This window comes from Phalaenopsis equestris, unplaced genomic scaffold (genome assembly GCF_001263595.1).
Source record: "Phalaenopsis equestris unplaced genomic scaffold, ASM126359v1 Scaffold000233, whole genome shotgun sequence".
Taxonomy (NCBI): Eukaryota; Viridiplantae; Streptophyta; class Magnoliopsida; order Asparagales; family Orchidaceae; genus Phalaenopsis; species Phalaenopsis equestris.
The window spans coordinates 107,756-128,850 of record NW_018164675.1 but is presented as its reverse complement, the minus strand read 5'-3'; the positions used below and the strand labels follow the sequence as shown (position 1 = coordinate 128,850).

Sequence of the window (21,095 nt, the reverse complement as noted above, 5' to 3'; positions counted from 1 at the left end):
TTTTTACTAAGCTTAAAATTACGCAGGCCAATGAATTCTTTAACTTCTTAATGATATGTCCTAGCTCCCAAAAAAAATACTTCAGAATACAGCAATATACACTTCAAAGCATTTCAGATTGTATGCATTGAAATGTACATATATATCAGTAAAACACAAGTAAAATTCAATTAGATATATTTTTTACATATTATGCTATTACTTTTAATGATTTTACATAACTAAACAAATTCCAAGCATTTGTTTAAAAACTAAGCTCCATCTTTTGAATTCCGACCATTTGTTGTGATAGTAGCTGAAACACACACACACACAAACACATAGATGGATGACGAGTTGTCCACTCTCATTTTATGGATTGAATCTAAGTTCAATGTCATCATTAATTTCAGATATTCAATAATACAAATCTTTATATGTCCTTAAAAAACAAAAAAAAATACAGCAAATAAAATACAACAACAATAAAACCTTTATCCCACTAAAACAGCAAATAAAATGAGGAATCTCAAGTAAACAACACTTATGGGTGGAAAAAAAAAAGAAAGATTTAAATATATGGAATCTTACCTATGCATGCGATGGTCTATTTCACTCTTAAAAGTTAGAATTCATGGTATTTTATGGTATTTTTTATAAGATATGATTTTTTATAAGATATGAAAGATTTGGGTGTATAAATGTAAAAAAGTAAAGTTTAGATGGTAAAAACATAAATATCTAGGAATTAGGTGATAACGCCCCAAAAATAAATAAGCAATGAAGAAAAACTGCCTAGGGATAATGAGAAAGAGATGATAAATTCTTCATTAAGATTTACACGAGCAAAATATTTCAGGATCTTACAAGCAATAATCTTTAAGTATAATTAAAATATAAAAAGAAATCTAGACAAATATTTTGTGTACGCATCAATAACCAAAAAGTGTTCAATTCTCTTATGGGAGTTGTTTTATTCTTATTTAGGGCTACTTAATGGTAGCTTGGTCGGCTATTAAATAAAACAAGAGACTGATGAAAAAGCTTTAAACTTGATTTTAAAAGTCAGATCAAATCAGCTGATGCAGCCAGATCAATTATCAAATGCTCCATTGGTCATCTCGATCCATTACTACTGTTGCATAATATCAGTCAACAATTCAAAATCGGGCGGTTGAACCAGTGAACTAGTTCGATTTTCAACGAATTTCTTAGTTCCCATATTGATCAATATTTGTCTTTTTATTTTGATTAGATGGATAGAAATAGGCATTTATATAAGTATATATATATATATTATATATACATACATACATACATACATATATATGTGAGTGTGAAGATAGATATATAGAATAATAACAATATCCTGTCACAAAATTTTGATTAAAAATTACATTCAAATTATTCAATGATGAAGTATCTTGATTAAAAATGTTATAGATTGAACTGGGGAAAGAATTAATATGATATCATTTAAATCAAGCTAAAATAAACTAAATATTTATTAAACCGACAAATTTTTGGTTTATCCTTGAGACACTCTACTTTTTGTTTGATGTTTGGTCTGATTTTTAAAGCATTAGTTTCAAATGGGTGATGAGTAAGGCCTAAGTAGAAAATTGTGTAAATTTCATCCTAGTTATAAGCCTCAATATATTGTTAATTTCAATTATTTTGTGCAGATAAAAATTGACGACTTTCTCAATAAATAATTCATTCATGTACTAACTATGCATCCATGCATATATAAATGCATGTTAATGAAAAAATAAATGCAAGTATGCATGCATCCGTGAAATGAGTCTATGCATTTATGGGCGCCAAAATATCATGTATGTTGCTCAGGAGGCTGGATCTAATGACTGTAATGGGATGAAAAATACGCCCAAAAAATTAAGGTGAAAATTAACTGAAAATGTAAACCTTGCAGCAGAAGCTGCAATGAATTGGATTCAGGTCAGACTTCAATCTTCATTGTACTAATAGGTATAGTTTTACAAAATGACTCTGGCAACCCTAATCAATCTCAGATAGTTAGAAACACACCGTCGGGTGTGGTTAAGACATAGCATTGACGGTTCCCCTTCCAACTGTGATAAAAATTAAAAGATCAAAAACAAAATGAATCTCAAATTAAACTTTTAATATCATCAGGAACAGAGCCACAGGTAACATTTTATTTATATAACGTTAATTCTTTTCTGTTCAACAGACAACAATGACTTTAGGAAATAAAATTGTGACGTCTGCCTGAAATGTATGTGATAAGAGTCATAAGACTGATGATAAAAATTATTATCCCAAATGATAACAAAAAAGTACAAGCTTATAAGAACATATAAGAGTCATCGAAGCAGAGGATTTGCATCAAAGTAAGATCAAAAAATTATCAAGTGCAGTCCGATATTACCTGAAAGTTCCAATAATGTGACCCTATATAATTGGCAAATTCACCAACTTGAATTGTCACAATCTCCCTCATATCTTCAACCAAAAACTAATATCAGAATATTGTTTCTGCTGCAATATCCAGTGGGAACAAAATTGCAAAGTAAACATGCACCAGAACAAGAAAAATCCCAGCCTGTATAAACAGAAAATACAAACTTGTGAATAGGAAAAAAAATAGTAGGTTAACTAAGAATTTGATAGTTCCAAGCAAAGAAATATCAAACTCACATTTGAAAGTTAAAAAAAATGATACAGAATAGGAAACTTCAGTTTAAATACTAAATACATGTTTTAGTTTGGGAGTACAATGCCCTCCAAATGCGGGTGACAAATGGTGAAAAGTTTCCACACGAAACAGAGCCAATAAGTCCCTCTTATATAGTATACACGCCTATCATAGCTTGATAGGCCTATCTACACAGATAAAGCATTATATTTAACTTAACATTCTATTAATAAAAAATAAAAAAAACTAAACTGGACAAGGGTTATACCAAACAGCTCAATTGATTGCTTTGTTGTTTTTCTTTTTTTTTTCCTCTCAAATTTCTTACATTGAAAATCACTAAACAATTATAAATTTGAAATTGATACTGACGGTGATTGAAGTTGTATAAACATAATAAGTTTATATGGTTCTCTACCTTAAAGTCAAAATTTAAAACAGTTTGGTAATTTAAATGAAGATTTAAAGGTCTAATAATTACCATTTTGTAAATATTTCAATATTTTAGAAGTAGAATTGGGTGTTTTAATTTTGACTCCATAAACTTTGGGTTTCAAGAGATTGAATGTTTTGGTAATTTTTATTCTTTAGTTCAGGACTTAAATTTCACATGTGGATTTAAAATCAATTGTAACTTAAGGAAAATATATAATCCGAACTCAACATTTCTGTTTTATTTATAATGCCGATTAAATTGACTCGTTCAGTTGCTATGTATTGTAGGTACATAGCTAATTCTTTTTTGTCATGGTAAAAATTTTTTGTGAATGTGCCCAATTTTCACAATACATGATACAATTTGTAAGCATAGCATGAATTATAATTTGAGGGAGGGCCAGAAAAATAATCCAAAAAAGAGTAATTTTTGGGTTAAAAATAATAACTCAACCCAAACAAATATAAAGATCGATAAGTGATATGTTTATATGCATTAGGTTTTTTAATATATTTCAGAAATTTTATGTACCACCATTTGATTTGATGGGTTCATGCAATGCTGTCTAGCAAACTAGTTCCAAGTTCATCAGTTTTCCAAGTAAACAACCCACCCAGAAATTTATTTTGGCTTCATAAATATTCGACCTGTGTGTAGATCATGAACTTGCCGGACTTCATATTTCCTTCACCGGCTATAATTTTAGCTGGTTCTACTCACTGATCAGCCAAACTGCACAAGCCCAAGATGGCTTAGGTTTACCACCAATGATGGCTCTGTAACTACATTATCTGAAACAAAAGCGCTTAGCCCCCTTAGTCCCATCCTAAGGTTTCTAGCATCCGCCCCACCCAAGCTATATCTACCCATTTTTTTCCCTTCCAATCCCCAACTCCAAACATGCCACTACGAAGAGGTACACCAGACTCTACTCGGGAAGATATCCAATGAGAAATTCATCATCTGCAATGGAGAGTAGTTGAGTTGGATGACGGGAACCAAGACCGATATCGGGAAAGTTGAAGGGAAGATAAGGACGAGGATCTGAATCCATTCCACGGGAAAGGCCACAGTGACAAAGAGTATCGACCACATCGTTTTGATATCCAATACCAAAGGAGGTTGAGGGAACATGCCACTTATGGGAGTCAGTGGAATTTCGATATCAAAATGAGCCTCCCTGCATTTGAGGGAGGAATGGACCCAGATGAGTTTTATCGACTGGCTGCAATCAATCGAGCGGATTTTCGAATATAAATACAAACCAGAGGACAAGCGAGTCAAGATAGTTGTCATTAAACTAAAGAAGAATGCCTCCTTATGGTGGGAAAATCTACAAACACAAAGGAGAATAGAAAGCAGTAAGAATATAAAGAATTCAATGCAGAAAAGGTACCTGTCACCCCAACAATGCTATGATATGTTATTGAAACTCTGCAACTTGCAACAGAGGAATCTTTCAATGGAGGAATTCACAGCCCAATTCGATCCACTAATAGCTAAAGTGCGAGCTGATAGAAACGGAAGAGCAGACAATAGCCTGATACCTTGGGGGACCGAAGCCTGCCAGTAACTGCAACCGTACTGGACGTTGTATGTCCAGACATTAGCCTTGAAGATGAAAAGACAGCAGAAGCAAAGCAGGCAACAATCATCTTTCTGGCAGCAATCTTCAAGCAGACAGTCACCTATAGTTACCACGACCGACAAAGGTATTCCGGGAGACACGGGCAAGCCCGGACAAAGAAGGGTAGCTCCTCCAACAAGATATTGACCAGAAAGTGCAACTGATACCACAACTACGGCCACATAGACTCCAATTTTCCCACAAGCAGAGTAGTCACACTCACAGATCAAAGCACGATGGAAGAAATAAGCGTCGAGGAGAAAGTTGAGGAACAGAGGACAAGAGGGATCCACAGTAGCTTCATCACAACATATTCTACACCTGTTGCACAGTAAAAGTTAAGGTATGTAGCCACATCATCGACAGCGAGAGCAGCAAGAACGTGGCATCGACACAGATGGTAGAGAAATTGGAACTTGTAACTTAGATATATTCCCAGCCGCATTCACAAGCATGGCCGAAGGAAAATTGAGTCAGCATCAGCCGAAGATGCTTGGTAAAGTTTTCGATTAGACACCAACTACAAGACCGAGTCTGGTGTAACGTGGTTCCCATGGATGACTGTCACTTTTTATTGTGACGGTCGTGGCAATTTGATCGAAGAGCTCAGCATGACGAATTTAAAAACATGTATTCTTTCACTAAGAACAGGAAGCTCATCACCTTACTTCCTTCGACAGAGCCTAAGGTCACCGGATTTCTTATCAACAAAGAAACATCAACAGGACCAGTTTTTGTGGTGACAACTAATGACTGGATTGAGATACCAGCTCCAAAGATGGGACAAATACAACAGAGAAGATTTCAAAGCCTCACAGTTGACACCGCACCAGCAGTCATGAGGGTGTAGGACACTCAACGCATCAAACTGGACCGCCTGTAAGCTACTTTGGGAATATTCAGCAGTACGTGCGAGGCATACAATCCCGAAAAATGGGATTGAGGTGGATGTTTGCTCGCAAGTGGGAGAAGATCCTTTGGTACCTCAGGAGAAAGTATAACCGCCAGCGGGATCCAGAGGTGGCTGACGACGAAACGGAAGCTTCGATCTATGACATCAAAGCTCCACCAACCCCGGGAGGCTGATGCTGAGCGCTAATAAGCGCCGCTTAGCAGGGCGCTAACAGCGCCCCTATAGCATGGTGCTAAACCGCAGGAGGCCAACCCGAGAAGCACCGAAAGCGGGAGAAGCAATGCAAATGCGAGAGAGAAATTGCAAACCATCGCAGCGGGTTGTCGCCCTTCCTTCGCTCCTCGTCTCTTCTTTTTATGTAGAAGTTTTCTTTGCCTAGTGGGAGTATAAATTATTGTCCTCTGTGAGGTAGTTAGTCTTGGTTGTTTTTGTTTTCAAATCTCTTGTGCGGAGTTTTTTTTTCCCTTTTGTAGGGTTGTATCCGAGGAGTTTGTGATGCTTCGTTTGTATCCTACTCCGATGTGGTATTGTATCCTCCATTTTTACCTTCCGTGACCCTTCTGCAGTCTTACCTTGTTGTCCGACACCTTCCCGCCACCCCAAAGCGCCAACACCTTTGCTAACATCGCTTCTAACTCACAAGTCCTTGTTGCTGCCGCCCCGGGACAGCAAAATTTTAGTGTTCCTGCCATTTTTGCCCCAATGTCTCGTTGTCGTTGCACTGCAGCCAGTCTAGTTATTCCTACAGCTTCTCACCTCATCTTTGTTGCTGCCACCCCTGCTAGCCATCTCAATCCGCCTAGCCGGCCTCCACCACCCTAGTAATACACTTGAGAGGTGTTTACTTGTGTCGTTTTATGTTTTGGTGTTGTTATTTTCTGTTGTATCATGTTGTAACTCAAAACATATATTAATAAAAGTTTTTTTTTGTGTTTCCACTGTTTTTCCTACTAGTCCCGGTGGGTATCATTAAGTTTTCTATGTGCAGTGTTTTATGAAGTTATGCAACATATTTCTCAAGAAAATCTCCCACAACAAAAAAATCAAATGTGATTATTTGTTTACGAAATATCATTGTATGCATCCATACACTTATTTCTGTCTTATTTAAACCATCATATGCTCATCTGATCTTGGAGTCTGATGGGATAAAATTGAGCTTTCAATAATCCTTTGAATATTGTCCATGTACTTTATAGTTTTTGGACAATGAGTTCCGCCAATGCAATGGAAGTGAGGATAAATTTAGCATGCAAAAGAAATCTTTTGCACATTAGTCAACTTCTAGATGGAGAACATGTCTATAAATGTTTCACAAAATTGCTACCTTGTCCACATCTATTGACCGATAATCTATTGACAGCTCTGATACCGCATCCAATTTTGAATTAAGACTTAAGAAGTTGGTGGCCTTTTGGCAGATTTTTCGCTTCCCTTCATTATCAGCTGGGCTTGTCTTAAGTCCCTGCTTTTCTCCTCTTTATGCACATTGTTCTCTTGCTATAAAATCCATGGCTAGCAGTACGAAAACTCATCCGGGCTTGGGACCTAAATGATGTATACAATATCACTTGCCCAATAAGCTTTTCCGCTAATGTTCATAGTCTATATAATCTAGAATTCTCCTACTTAATTATCCATAGAAAGTTCTCCAAGGTTAACATTTTAGGACTCAAGGAGGGTATGAGTTTTACACCTTAATTCACCGTTACTTTTATATTTCACTGCCTATAAGCTTTAGAATTATGTTGTAATACCAAAATATGATCATGAATTGAGATGGCTTTAATCAGAAACCTTCTAATGGTTCTAGATGGAGATGGAAAATAGCAATGCTCTAAAAACAGCCACAACTAGCCAGTTCAATCAGTTAAATCAAGAAAAACTTGATTCAGGAACGGTTACATAGCAAGTTTAGTTTGATTGAAATTTTAGATTGCTTATTGACAGATCAAAACTAATTTGTACCATTACCAGCTCTAGCAGTTGAGTAGATCAGACACAAACAACATAAGTGCAGGACATTTTAATGTTTAAATATATAACAAAGAATCTTCAATAACTAAACATGTAATATAATTATGATGTCATTATTCATATAGCTAATTTTTTGGGTCAATTGGTTAGGCTGGTTCAACCATTCGAACCAACCAACCCATAGCCCAAATAGCTTCAATGGCTGGTCAAGGTTTCACAAATCATAGTAAAATAATAGTGCTTTTAAAAAAAAAAATGTTGGGTCGCGCGGAGGAGGGGGGAATGGTTTTATAATAGTGCAACATGATTTCATGTATGCTACAATTTATTTGAAACCATAAATAAACAAGGACAAAAAAAATTCATTGGGCGAGTGAATTCACATCACTTATAACATATGCAATCCCTTATACTAGTCGCATGATAAATTTCTTGGCTTTAAATGCATGTCGTGGCATACATATATGTGATGGGTATGTCTTCATGTTATCAACATGGAGAAAAACATTCAAGCTTCAACAAATATTAAATTGTTCTGCACAGTCCAAGTTACAGTAATTGGAGAGAGGGTATGGTTATTATTAAATGAAGTGTAGGGGTGTCAATTCAAGTCAGCGGGTCGGGTTCGAAAATGAGGGGAAGAGGAGAAATGTAACTAGATTGATGAAACTAGAAGTATAAGTTTAAATGCCGAGGATGGCATACCCAATTTTCTTTGTTCTTCTTAGATTGTTCTCCTTTTTCTTCTTTTAATGATCTCCTTTTGTTGAGACATTGAAAGAAACTCCATGCTTCCTTAAATAAGAAGAAAAAGAATAATGAGAGAAAATGGGGTGGGGATGCAAGTGGAGATGGCAAAGCAAAGAAACCTTGGAATTGGACATAAATGGGTTGGACACTTTGATGTGTGTGTGTATGTGTGTGTGTGTGTGTGTGTGTGTGTGTGAGAGAGAGAGAGAGAGAGCAATGTGAAAATAATGATAATCTTTAAATTACTTTAAAAACTAATTAATATATATATATATATATATATATATATATATATATATATATATATGTAAAAATCCATGAAAAAGTGACTTTAGCCTCCTTTGTGGCTCTCTGTGTAACATGTTTCTCATGTAATCCAACAATAAACCGTGCAATAACAAGCACTAGACACGTCCATGTACACTAGATCTAACCAAGAAGTCAAACTATTCAACAGATTTGGTGACGCGAAAGCTAGAGTTTTATTTCAATTTATATGTCTTAATTTATGAATTTTAGCTTATTATCAGTGTCTTTATATTTTAAGAGGGCATATTTGTAAGTAGGAGAGTATAGCCTTTATTTAGAGTTATTGTGTAGAAGGAAGCTAGATTTTTGGGAGTTATTTTTTTTTGTTTTTCATGAAAATTGGGTTTGCTTTCCTTGCGGCTGCATCCTGAGGTAGCTCTCAGGTGGTGATTTTGCCATCGTATCTTGTTCTTTTCTCAGAAATCCTAAAGTCATTGTATACAGTTTGTTTTCCTACTCTCTATTCGTTGTATTCTATTTATTCTCACTGCAAATTTCTTCTTCGAGCTATAATTCAGCAGCTTCTTCTCGTTGCTACTGCTTCACATGGTCTAAATATGTAGATTTGCATTGTTTTCAAAATTAAAACACACTATTTTCAAAATTAAAAAAGATCATATACCTTTTTAGATTAAATTAAACTTTAAAAAAATATATTTTTTTTTCAAAAAGTTGACCAACACTTGGTATATTTGTTAAATCATCGAACTTAACTATCTAACCTTTGCAAATTTAACAAATGTCACCCATGTTATCTGGTTCATACAAACGAGCATGTCACCCTCTTTCCAAATTAATCTTGAGGATTGTAAAAAATCCTTCAATAATCTCTCTGTGTTTCGTTCTGTTTTGAAGTTGTTGTCATCTTACTTTTATTTCTCTATGCTTCGTTTAACGATTAAATCTTCAGAAAAAATAGAGCAAAATGTGGGACACTTGAAGGTAGTTTGAGAGATTAATTATTATAAAAATCAGACTTTTAGCAATTTTTCTCAATGGTCTAAATGTTGAGAAAAGGGTACTCGAACAAAAAATTTTGATTGAACCCATAAATGATTTTTTGTTAGCCCATCGACCATCATTAGTTTTTTAATTTGTTTTAGAATAGCAACTCAAAGAGATAAAAAATCACAACTATATTAATGGAAGAAAACGAAAGATTTAAAATGAAAAGAATCATAGTTAATAAAAATATTTTTTTTATCCTACATTTTCATAAAAAAATAAATTTTAGTTCAATTGAATAAAAGAAAATTCTAAAGTGGTTTTTTTTAAAGACCTGGTTAGAAAAAAATACTTTCGTTTTATCCTAAGTTTTCATAAGAAAATAAATTTCAATTTAATCAAATAAAAGAAAATCCCAAAATAGTTTTTCTTAAAGATCATCAAATAAGAAGAATTAAAAAATAAATAAATAAATTGTTTTTTTCTTATTACATAATTCTCAAAATTATGAACTCATTAACCACAACTACCAATTAACCTTGTGCACTGCCAACTTTCAGCTGATTTGTCACTAGCAAAAGTGAAGAAATAATTATGAAAAAATATTTTTTCATAAATAAAAATCCTAGTGAATGCTTAAAGAGAGAATTCAATGTGGCAGGGCAACATCGTTGACAAGAATTGCGTATAGAGAAAGCTCGCGTCTCAAAGCTTTGACCTCATGTCGTTCTTCCTCCAACACACTGACGAAATACTTCAGCTATAACTTATTCTTTAAAAAGCAAACTATATTTTTTTAGTGAAAAGCTTCAAATCGAGGTCAGACTCAGGCTCAAAATGTTTCATGTTTTGCTCTAACTTATCAAAGATTTAATATCTAGACAGCATGTGGTAAAAAAGGGAGGAAGAGAGCAACTTCACTAAAAGATATATGAAAAGAGTGGCATTGATGTGGTTCATATGAACCAGATAATAGGGATGGATTTTGCTGAATTGACAAATATTAAGTAGCTAAACTTAACAATTCATGAAAGAAGAAATGGAGTGAGCAGAGTCGATCTGTCACGTATTGAACCAAGCTCGAAATACCGCTACTTATTATGTCTTTTGTTTCAGCTTATTACTAAATTTAATTTTATTTTATATTGAATCCTAAATGAATAAAGATATTTTAAAAAGAACTTAAAATAGAATAATAAATTTTGAATATATTCAGGAAAAAAAACATTTTTTTCTTTACAAAATGCATAAATAAAAAAGTAATAACAGAAGTTTTTCCCCCTTATTAAATTCTTTATCGAGAGGGAAAGTGGGGGCATGTAACAAAATTTCTATACCATTTTTCAAGTAGTTTTAGTATATTTATTATTATTATTTTACAAATTATACATTACTTGAAAAGCTCATGTAAAATCATATATAATAGTGCTGAATTTTAGATTGTTTAAAGGTATAATCTACCATGGATTTTCAAAATTTTAACTTTATGTATTGAATTCCTTAAGGGAACGTAATATTTAAATTTAGGGAAATTTGATAGGTTAAAAATATGTTGTGCTATTCCTTATATTCTCGCTATTAATCATATTGTTTTGTGATTTTGGGGTATATATATTTGTTTATGCAGTATAAATTTTGAAAGATAACAATGGAGAGTAAAAAAGGACTAAAGTGCATGATAAGTCACTGTCCATACCTCGTTGCCCATCCCGACACTTACACGGTTAAACCAGTCCAGAATTCGCCAAAAACAAAAAAGCAATAAAGTAGGCACTCAAACCAAGAAGTGTGGCACATGGGCCAACGTATAGGCGCCCAATTCAAATGCCTAAGAGTCTGAAGATGTTGAATACCCTCTTCGTGCGAACATACAAAGATAACATAAACCCGGCACCCAAACCAAGCGCCTAAGCGCCCATCACCAATTTTGAGCAATTTTTGATGACTTTGTGGTGATGTAGCGATTTAAATGCTTAAATACGATGATTAGTGGCTTTGTGTACTCAGAGTTTATTTTGTGTGCTCGATCATTATGAGTGTCTTTGGAGTCTATGTGATTGAGTGTTTTCTAGGGTGATTAGTGAGTGTATTTCATTTATCGTAAGTATATGCAAGTGGAGTTTCATTGTAAAAGAATCATTGTAGAGCAAAGCAAGATTCAATCGGGTTTAATTGTTCTTTCTTTTGTATAAACTTGATTTTTTTTTTCAATGGATTTGTTTTTTTTTTCATCTCTTATGTTTAAGAACTATAATTTTCACTACATTGGGTTGGTAGTCAAAGTAACTTGGAAATATTCATATTGTGTGATTGCTAGAGTCTTGTTGGAAACATTGATATACTAACTTTGCATGCTTAATTTACTTCTATATTGGTCATTTGAATGTTAAAACTTGTTAAGATCCAGGACGAAAAAAGAATATTGGTGGAGCAATTAAGTTAGCATACACTTTCATGGGAGAATATAAATATTATTGTAAAGATTGTGCAATCAATAGGGACACTTGGAATCCCAAGAATTTTTGCATGATTTAGGAGACTAAATTGTGATACGAAATACCAAGCCTTAACCTTGGAAGAAGCAACATTTGAAATCAATTGGATAAATCTAGGTTTCCTAGGTCCAATTCAAGAAGTTTCTCTCACTTGATAGAAAACCCTACTGCTCATTTCTTAGGTCTTCTTTTTGCAAAATTAAGAATAAAAACTTTTCAAAAATTCATAATCATTCGACACTTCAAACTAGAAATTTTTTTGTTAAATTAACTAGTTCTCTGTGTGATCGATAGACAGACTCAAAAATTATTATGCTATTTAATTGACATACATACTTGTGTGGTTGACGTGTACTTTAGCGCAATGCAGATCAAGTTTTTGACATTGTTGCTGACGAACGATGTTAAATTTCAAATTACGACAATTTTAGTTAAAAATTAGAAGTTTGGATTTGAAAGCAGTAATGTTATTTTGTTGTTTTGTATTTTCTATTGTGTATTTTACATAATCTTCGTCGTTGTTTACTGTGTTTAAAAATATAAAATTATTGTGAATTATGATTTCTTTCAGCTTTTTAATTTACTCTATCGTGTTACGAGTAATTTTGTGTTAAGTTATTTGTGTTATTTGTAGTTTAGGGTCACTAACTAGGCATAGGTTCGCACAGGAATGGATCTGTCGAACTACTGTTATTTGACCCTAAAATTGGAAAAGCAATAACAGAAAAAAAAAATAGAAAACACACAACTTTAAAAAAAAAAATTTAAGAAAAAGTGAACCCCAGGAAAGAAAGCATTCGCCTTAAGATCAGTTAGGGACTATGCCAACCCTTCAGTAGAAGAGATTCACTAGAGTATCAACAAATTCAATGTAGAAGTTAATACCTTTGAGTCAAACAACTAAGATCATTTTTCACTCTAAATTCAAAATATTGTATTCAAAAAGAGAATAACTTAATTAATAATATTTAGTTGATAACCCCAATTGAATTATATATATTTGAGAATTAGTGTTATTTTAGTCAACTACATATAAATGATTAAAGGATAATAATATAAAAATAATATTAATATAAGTTATGTTAGGATGATAGGGGATAAAAAAAAAATCAATATTAAGAATAGAAATTTGCACTTTGAATTATTTTTTTACTTCATCTAAAAAAACCTAGCAAACTGAAGCTATAATCAACCATGAATTTTCAAAATTTCTAACTTTACAAAATTGAATTACTTGAAGAAAAGTAATATTTAAGTTTGGGAAAAATTGAAAAAATTGACGTGTTGAAAATATATTCTGTTATTTCATATATTTTCTTAGTTATTTGTATTTTTTTTTTCTTTTTAAGGATATATTTGTTTGTTTATCTAGTAAACAGGTTGAATGACAGCAAAAAGGGGGTAAAAAAGAATCAAATGCATGTTGAATCATTGTCCAAGTGCCCTGGTGCCCATCCTGACACTTGGGCGCTCAAACCATTCCCGAATTCACCAAAAATAGAGAAACGGGACAATAAGCGCCAATACCTGAAAGTGTGGCGCCCCGCGCCTAGGCGGCGTCCAGTACAAGCGCCTATGCGCCTGAAAATGATGAATAGCCCTTTCGTGCCCACATATAGAGATTCGAAGGGTGTCAATGCGCTCAACACTGACTATGAGGATTTTTTACAATTTTATGGTGATATAGCGGTCTAAACGCTTAAATACAATAGATTCAAAGGGATAGAGGCTTCTAGTGTTATTTTGCGTACTCACTCATTGTGAGAGAGTGAGGGGCTTTGAAGCCTATGGAAGTGAGAGTTTTTTAAAGTGATTAGTGAGTATACTTCCTCTATTGTAAGTGCATGCAAGTGGAGTTTCGTTGTAAAAGGAAAAATCGGTGGAGAAAAGAAAGATTCAATCAGGTTTGATTGTTCTTTCTTTTGTATAAACTTGATTTTATTTCTTTCAAAGAAATTTTTGGTTTGTTCATCCCTCATATTTAAGAGGGATTGCTAATCTAAGTAAATTAGAGATATCCACGTTGTATGATTGCTAGAATATTATTGGAAATATTGATATGTTAACTTTGCATGCTTAAGTTACTTCTAAATTGGACACTTAGAATGTTAAAGCTTGTTGTGATCCAGGACGATGAAAGAAGGTTGGCAAAACAATTAAGTTAGCATACACTTCTCTAGGAGAATATGACTACTGTTGTTAGGATTGTGCAAACAATAGAGAAACATGAAATTCTGTCGGTTTTTACATGATTTAGGAGACTAAATTATAATATAAAAACCCAAAACTTCTTATAACCTTGGAAAAGGCTAAGAAGAAATCTTGATTGTCAACCACATTTGAAAACAATTAATAAATCTTGTTTTCTTAGATCCAATTCAAGGATATCATCTCACTTGATTGAAAATCCTTCTCTTGTTTCTTAGGTTTCATTTTTTACAAAACTAAAATTTTAAAAATTCACAAACCTCTGATACTTCAAACTAGCCATAGGATTACCAACCTAGAACATTCACATTTTTTTTAAATTAGCTAGTTCTTTGTGGGATCGATGTCTTCTCAAAAATTCATATACTACTTGGTCGGCATGTATATTTGTGTGGTAAACGCGTACTTCACAATAGTGCAGAACACACTGACATCTTATGCCTATAAAAAGGAATAGAACTTCCAAAAGACTTCACAATAAAATGAGTATTCATTTACAGTTATGGACAAGCAGACGAATCTTATTGTTGTTGTTAAAATCATGATAAAAGAGCTAAAAGGAATTTGAAATACACTGAAGAACAATAAAACCATGATAATTTTTCACTTTGAAATACGAAAAAAAAATTTAATTTACATATATATTAAATTCTAAAATAGCCCCCGAACTATTCGTGTGTAGCAGATATAGCCACACAGTTCCCTAAATTAACCCCTCAACCAAACAAAATTGACCCAAATCATTGGATCAATTTTGTACAGCTATGGAATCAAATTAGATAAATATGATACTTTGAAATTAAATTGGTCGTATACAAATAATCGGATTACTGTTTTGGAGTTCAACCCATTCTGGATATTTTAAAAAAAAACTTGTTTTGTAATCCACCACCAAATTTATGTAAACAACTAGGGGATCGTTTTATCAATTACCTTGTCAATTTCTTTCAAATCATCCTACACCATCAAGTTTAGAATATGAGCAGTAAAACGAACATTAAAAAAATCACCCATGAAAAGAAAATCAAACTTTCTACTAAGCAATCTCTTAAAATTTATAGCAGCCACATCATTCAATGATATACTATACAAAGTAATTATATTTATTTTATTTTTTAAACCCCATTGTAAAATCAACTTTAAGAAATAGCTTTAAAAATCACAAGCTCAATATGTTGAATATCTAACTCATTAAAGCTAATGATCCTAGAATGCAACTTATAATCAAAACTAATAGAATGCACAGTAAGACATGTAACCAATCAGTTGGTTTCATATCCAACAATCACTAGTAAGTAAAACTCTCTTAATTGCTTTTAAATTTATTTTAAGTTTCTCTTCCTCAATGTCATACACTTTGATATATTCTTCCCTGATAGCAAATCTGAAAATTTTACGATGAGAAAGTATTCATTGGTTTCATCAAATGTTAAACCACAGATTAGGGGTATAAATGAGCCAAGCTGACTTAAGCTCGTGAACCGAGTTATCAAGACACGAGCTTGAGCTCGAGCTCAGACTTCAGCTCGTTTATTAAACGAGCTCGAGTTTGTCCTAGCTCGACTTGTTGGCTCATGAGTCAGCTCGATTAGCCTGTCGTTAGTAATTTCGATACATTTTATGGTGTGTTTTCGCTGAATCGTCCTATTCCTCCGGCCACAAATACATTTTAGGGTCATCTAATGTAAAAATTATATTTTTAGTTCGAGCTCGCGAGCCGGTTTGCAAGCAGGCTGCTACCTTTACGAACCAAGCTCGAGCTCGCTATTCTAACTCGACTCAAGCTCGAGCTCACAAGTTGGTAAACAAACCGAGCTCGATAAGGGCATGACTCAAGCTTGACTATATCATTACCGCCACCCTGAGTAAGTATTTTATGGAGAAATGTAATTCACGTTGATTCAGGAGTTATGGTGGATTGCTTCCAGTGATACTACCACTTGTAAAAGTAGCTTATATATATTCCCCATGTTTCACAACTATATTTTCAAAATAAATTAAGATAAAATTTTGAATTACCGATCAAAATTAGAATGACTTTATGTCTAACCTGAGAAATATAAAATTTATAAATAAATGGCTGAGATATGTGATTTGCCCATCTTTTATTCAAAAAAAAATTCAGATTTCTGCTTTCAGTTTTGTGTGATTGTTGGGAATGGAATTCCTTCAAATTCGATTCATGTGCAATACTCAACCTCTATGAACCATTCTCTTTGTATTTGTGCGAGATTCAGATCTTCTTAACTCTAGTGATCTCTTACATTTATTTATCTTCTTAGTTGGTTTTTCTATGTTGCAAAAATCATGAATTTAGTCAAAATTATTACAACTGAAATTTCAATTGCCTACCATATTTTATGGATCATTTTTTTGTTGATTTGTTTAATTTAATTAATAGTTACTCTATCTTAGAATTTCAACTTTTACATATTTCTGAATTTACACATAAAGAAGATAAATTATTGTGCAATTAGTTGTAGTTCAGTAAATTCTTATTTATATTTATTGCATCATACTAATTTTCTTGGATCAAAAACCACAAGGAACCTGATCCAGAATTAGGCTGACAAGGTTTTGACCTAATCCACAGCAAACTGATCCATAGCCTACTAGCCAAACTCCATCTACACAAATACCCCCTTTTTTTAAATAAAATCAAAAAACATTAACTATATATGGTAAGAGTGCGTCGAGGGCATTTACATGCCAGAGTAAAATGAAAATTACAGCAACAAAGCTTGAAACCTAGTGACAAACGATGAACGACAATAAATTTTTCTCTAACTCTTGTCCTTTCTAGCATAAAAAATATGAAAGCTTTTATCCACCAAAGAGTGATACTCAAAATGCTCCGAACAAATCAAAAAGCCTGTTGTGATAATCAATAGTCATTTTGATCACCAATGAGAAGAGATTGACGTGCTTCAAATTTTTACAAATTTGTTGTTTTTCTTTTTGAATCAATTCATTTTTTTTTTTTTATGTGAATGTTTATTTATCATATTACATCTTGTCTTATTGAGTGATTTGATATAATTAGTTGAAGGTTCAAATGCGGGCAATTTCATTTAATTGAGTTTCTTTATATTAATGAATTTTGTTATACGGTTTAAAATTTATTAATATTATATTTTTCAAATGAATGTGTTAGTCACATGTTATAGGGTCTTAACCTAAATATTTGTCCTACATCTTCTACCCTAGGGCTTCTCTTTTCAAATATATAAAAAAATGCAATAAATAAAAGAGGAATAGCATTATCATATATTTAAACAAAGCAAATATAATCAAATGTGGTCAATAAGCAAGGAATAGAACATACCTGGTGTCTTCCAAGCTATTTCAAGTAGTTTTTCTAAAGAATCATAATACATGAGTTCATAACAATTAATGTATATATGTTAACTTTGAAATATGAATAAGAAAATGAAAATCATTATGTAAGGTTGCTAAAAGAAACTATGAGACCCTCCTCAGTTGGACATTGTAACCAAAGAGGATTCTCGAGTAAGGGTAGCCACGAAATGTGTCATCCAGAAGAAGGGCAAAGAGCTTCTTAAGCAACCTTACATATGAAGCAATAATAAAAGGGTCTACTTTCAATCCACTTAATTCTTAGTTTTGTATATGTGACACCTAAACTTCAAAATTTACATTCATACCATTCAACTTTTAATAAAACTATATTTCTTAAAATTAAGGTTAAGAAAGCTTTGTGTATAAAGTAAAGTATCAAAAGCATAAATGTTTAAACCTTTGTATAATTACCTTCAAGCAAGTAAGAGAATCTGAAATTCTATTATCAATTTAAACTGTTAAACATATGAATACAATGTTAATTCAAAAGAATCTAAAATTATACATATGATTTCAAGTGCTAAGACATGCAAATATATAGATAATTGCAGTTTCATATAAAATATTATATATTTATATTTATACATTATCTATGCAATTGTATCCAAGAAAGCTGCATGCTTACTTTATAGTTTAGATATTTTATATATAAATGCATTCAGATTTAAGAATCACTATACTGATTTTGAGAGATTATACATTATATATATAAATATATATTAGGATTTAAAGACATGTACTCATTTGACAGTTTAGAAGTTATTTATGTATCAACATAATAAATTTAAACCTGTGTTATGTCATCTAAATTCAAACCTGATACATGTAAATTCATAACAAATGAGAAAGTTCGTATATGTCACATGTTTGAAATCTATGAATATTAAACAATTTGAAAGCACATAGTTGATAGAAAGAAATATTATATATGTAAATACAGCCAAATTACAAAATCTGAAATTATTCAGCAAATTTTTAATGCTATGCATCCAAATACACCATAATTTAATGAATTAAAAGATTTATAGCATCACTTTTGCATTTAGGTGTCAGATTTGTGAATACTCATAGAATTGAAGAATCTGTAGTTTACTTTTAAAATGAAGATGTCATGTGCATATTAAGATTTTAATAGTAAATACGTATTAGAAATTATATGCATCATATATAAAAATGTAATAATCTAACAACACACAAAGGCTTTTAAAGTTAAATATTCTATGCATGAATATTTAAAAATTGAATGGCATGTATATAAACTTTCACAAATTTAGTGGCACGTATATAAAAACTTAAGAATTGTTGGTATACATCTAACTCTTCAAGGGTAAGTATGATGTGAAAAATTTGAGGAGAAGAGTGAAGGCTTTGATAAGCTTTCAAAAAGCAGACGGCCAACCAAAAGAAAGGATAAGAAACAAAACAAAAGCCCTTATGGATTTTCTGAAATATATTCAAATCTCTTAAACACTGAATCATTGAATCCCAACTAGTTTATTTTGCTATGAAATAGATTTGGAAATTAGAGCATAATTCTGTAATGAAACAGCATCCATAAAAAGAAAGAACTCAGTGTTCAATATTTTCTGCCATTTTTATTTCAACCATAAAGCAAATTGCAACTTCATCATTGATAATAAAGAATTCAATCATACATTCCTTAACAAATTTCAATTCATCACAAGAAATAAATTATTGCGGTTTGAATAATCGGAGAAAGAAGAATTTCTTACAGCTCAAACAATCGAAGAATTCCTTACGGTTTCGGATGATCGAAGGAAGGAAAAGCTCCTCACGGCTCACGATTGAACGAGGAAGAAGATCCTCGGCTCAAACGATCGGAGGAGGAAGAACCCTTGCGTGCGATCCTAAGGACAGAAGAGCATTCGATAATGAATGATAAAGGAGGCGGCCAAATAAAAATGAACCGAGTTTAGGGCTAAGGAGGCAGGTTTCAGGCGAAATCAGGTGAGGAGCAGAAGGGCGAGGGTCTTGGTAGAGAAGGAGAAGCCGAGTGAGGGTTTTGGGCGGGCGAAAAATTATTCCATGCGGACCGATCTCCACCGTCCATTAACTTTTTTTTATTTATTTATTAAAAATATGGTGTACCGTACACATTTCTGGATATAGTCTCTAAATTTTAAAAAAAAATTAACTATTTATATAAATCGATTTATTTCAAAAATTTGTGTTAATATTAATTTATTGTTTGATTTTTCTATAAAAATATAATTATTTTAATATTATTTATTATTTATTTCAATCCTGCTTTAAATTTATGTGGAGTCATATGATATTTTTCTCATTCAATTTTGAGTTATTTTATAATATGGATTAATTATATTTTAAACTTATTTTGTATATTATTTTAATTTTATATTTACATTTTATTTCTATTAATTAAAGTTGTTAATTTTTTTTATTTAAAATAGCTTTAGATTTTTTTAAGTTTAAAACTCCCTTATTATTCTTATTTAAGTACAAATTTGTTAGAGATTTAATTTTATTTATGTTTAGTTATAAATTTAATTAGGATTATATGATTTGATTGATTTTTTTAGATGTAGTTTCCTTTATTGATTTTAATATAAATTTACATTTTCTTTATGTCTTTAATTCCAACTTTAAATCTTATTTTTTATTTCAATTAATTAATTTCTTATTTTTGTTTCAATTTAACTCGATCATGGAGCTCATCTTGAACTAAAAGCGTGAATTAAGAACAAATATTAAGTCTTATTGAAAGGATCTTACAAGGTTGAAAGGTACTTAAACTATAGAATCAAGTCTCCGAGCTTGAAAATGTTGCTTAGGGCATCTCCAAACATATAGAAATTGAACTCGAGCTTCGATAATTTGGCCCCAATTAACTCAACCAAAGTTTGAAGATTGAACATCAAATACATGAAACCAATATAAGTCACAAAATTGCTTAATTTATAATTGGTATGGATCCCAGCACGAGTCATCTAGGCGTTGTTACTAGCAAATCCTAAGTCTAAATCATATGCTCTAGAGAGAGAAAGAGTCTGGCCCCATAAAATGAGGTCAACACATACATTTTAAGGACATCATCATGTTATGATCATAGTAGAATAAAATATATTGTGATTATGATGATGGTTGTTTGTGAATACACATTCATGGCAGTTGAATAACTATGGTAGGAGTGTAAATGAATCTAGCCTATCTCGATTCATGCCCTTATCGAGCTCGACTTGTTTACCAAATTATGAGCTTGAGCTCGAGTCAACCTTAGCTCGTAAAGGTAATAGCCTAATCACGAGCCGTCTCGCGGGCTTGAACTAAATATATCATTTTTTCAGTAGATGACTGGTAAAGGTATTGGTGGTTGGAGGAATGGGAGGATGTAGTGAAATCTCACCAAGAAAAATATGTATATATATATATATATA

At 32.3% G+C, this 21,095-nt stretch overlaps 1 protein-coding gene across 3 annotated transcripts in view; it reads right to left on the bottom strand.

The window, feature by feature from the left end:
- Positions 1-19,718, bottom strand: part of LOC110023839 (protein misato homolog 1) — a 70,750-nt gene extending 51,032 nt beyond the window's left edge. The window contains exons 1-3 of one of the 3 annotated variants that reach the window (XM_020723451.1): positions 19,413-19,508; positions 2,546-2,566; positions 2,393-2,466 (exon numbers count right to left, since the gene is read on the bottom strand). In XM_020723451.1, the coding sequence (XP_020579110.1) occupies positions 2,393-2,464 (72 nt within the window). In that variant the 5' untranslated portion in view covers positions 2,465-2,466; positions 2,546-2,566; positions 19,413-19,508. Of the gene's footprint in view, positions 1-2,392; positions 2,567-8,317; positions 8,408-19,412 lie in introns of those variants that run through there. The other 2 variants (XM_020723449.1, XM_020723450.1) reach the window with 2 other exon arrangements.
- Between the last annotated feature and the right edge of the window lie 1,377 nt (positions 19,719-21,095).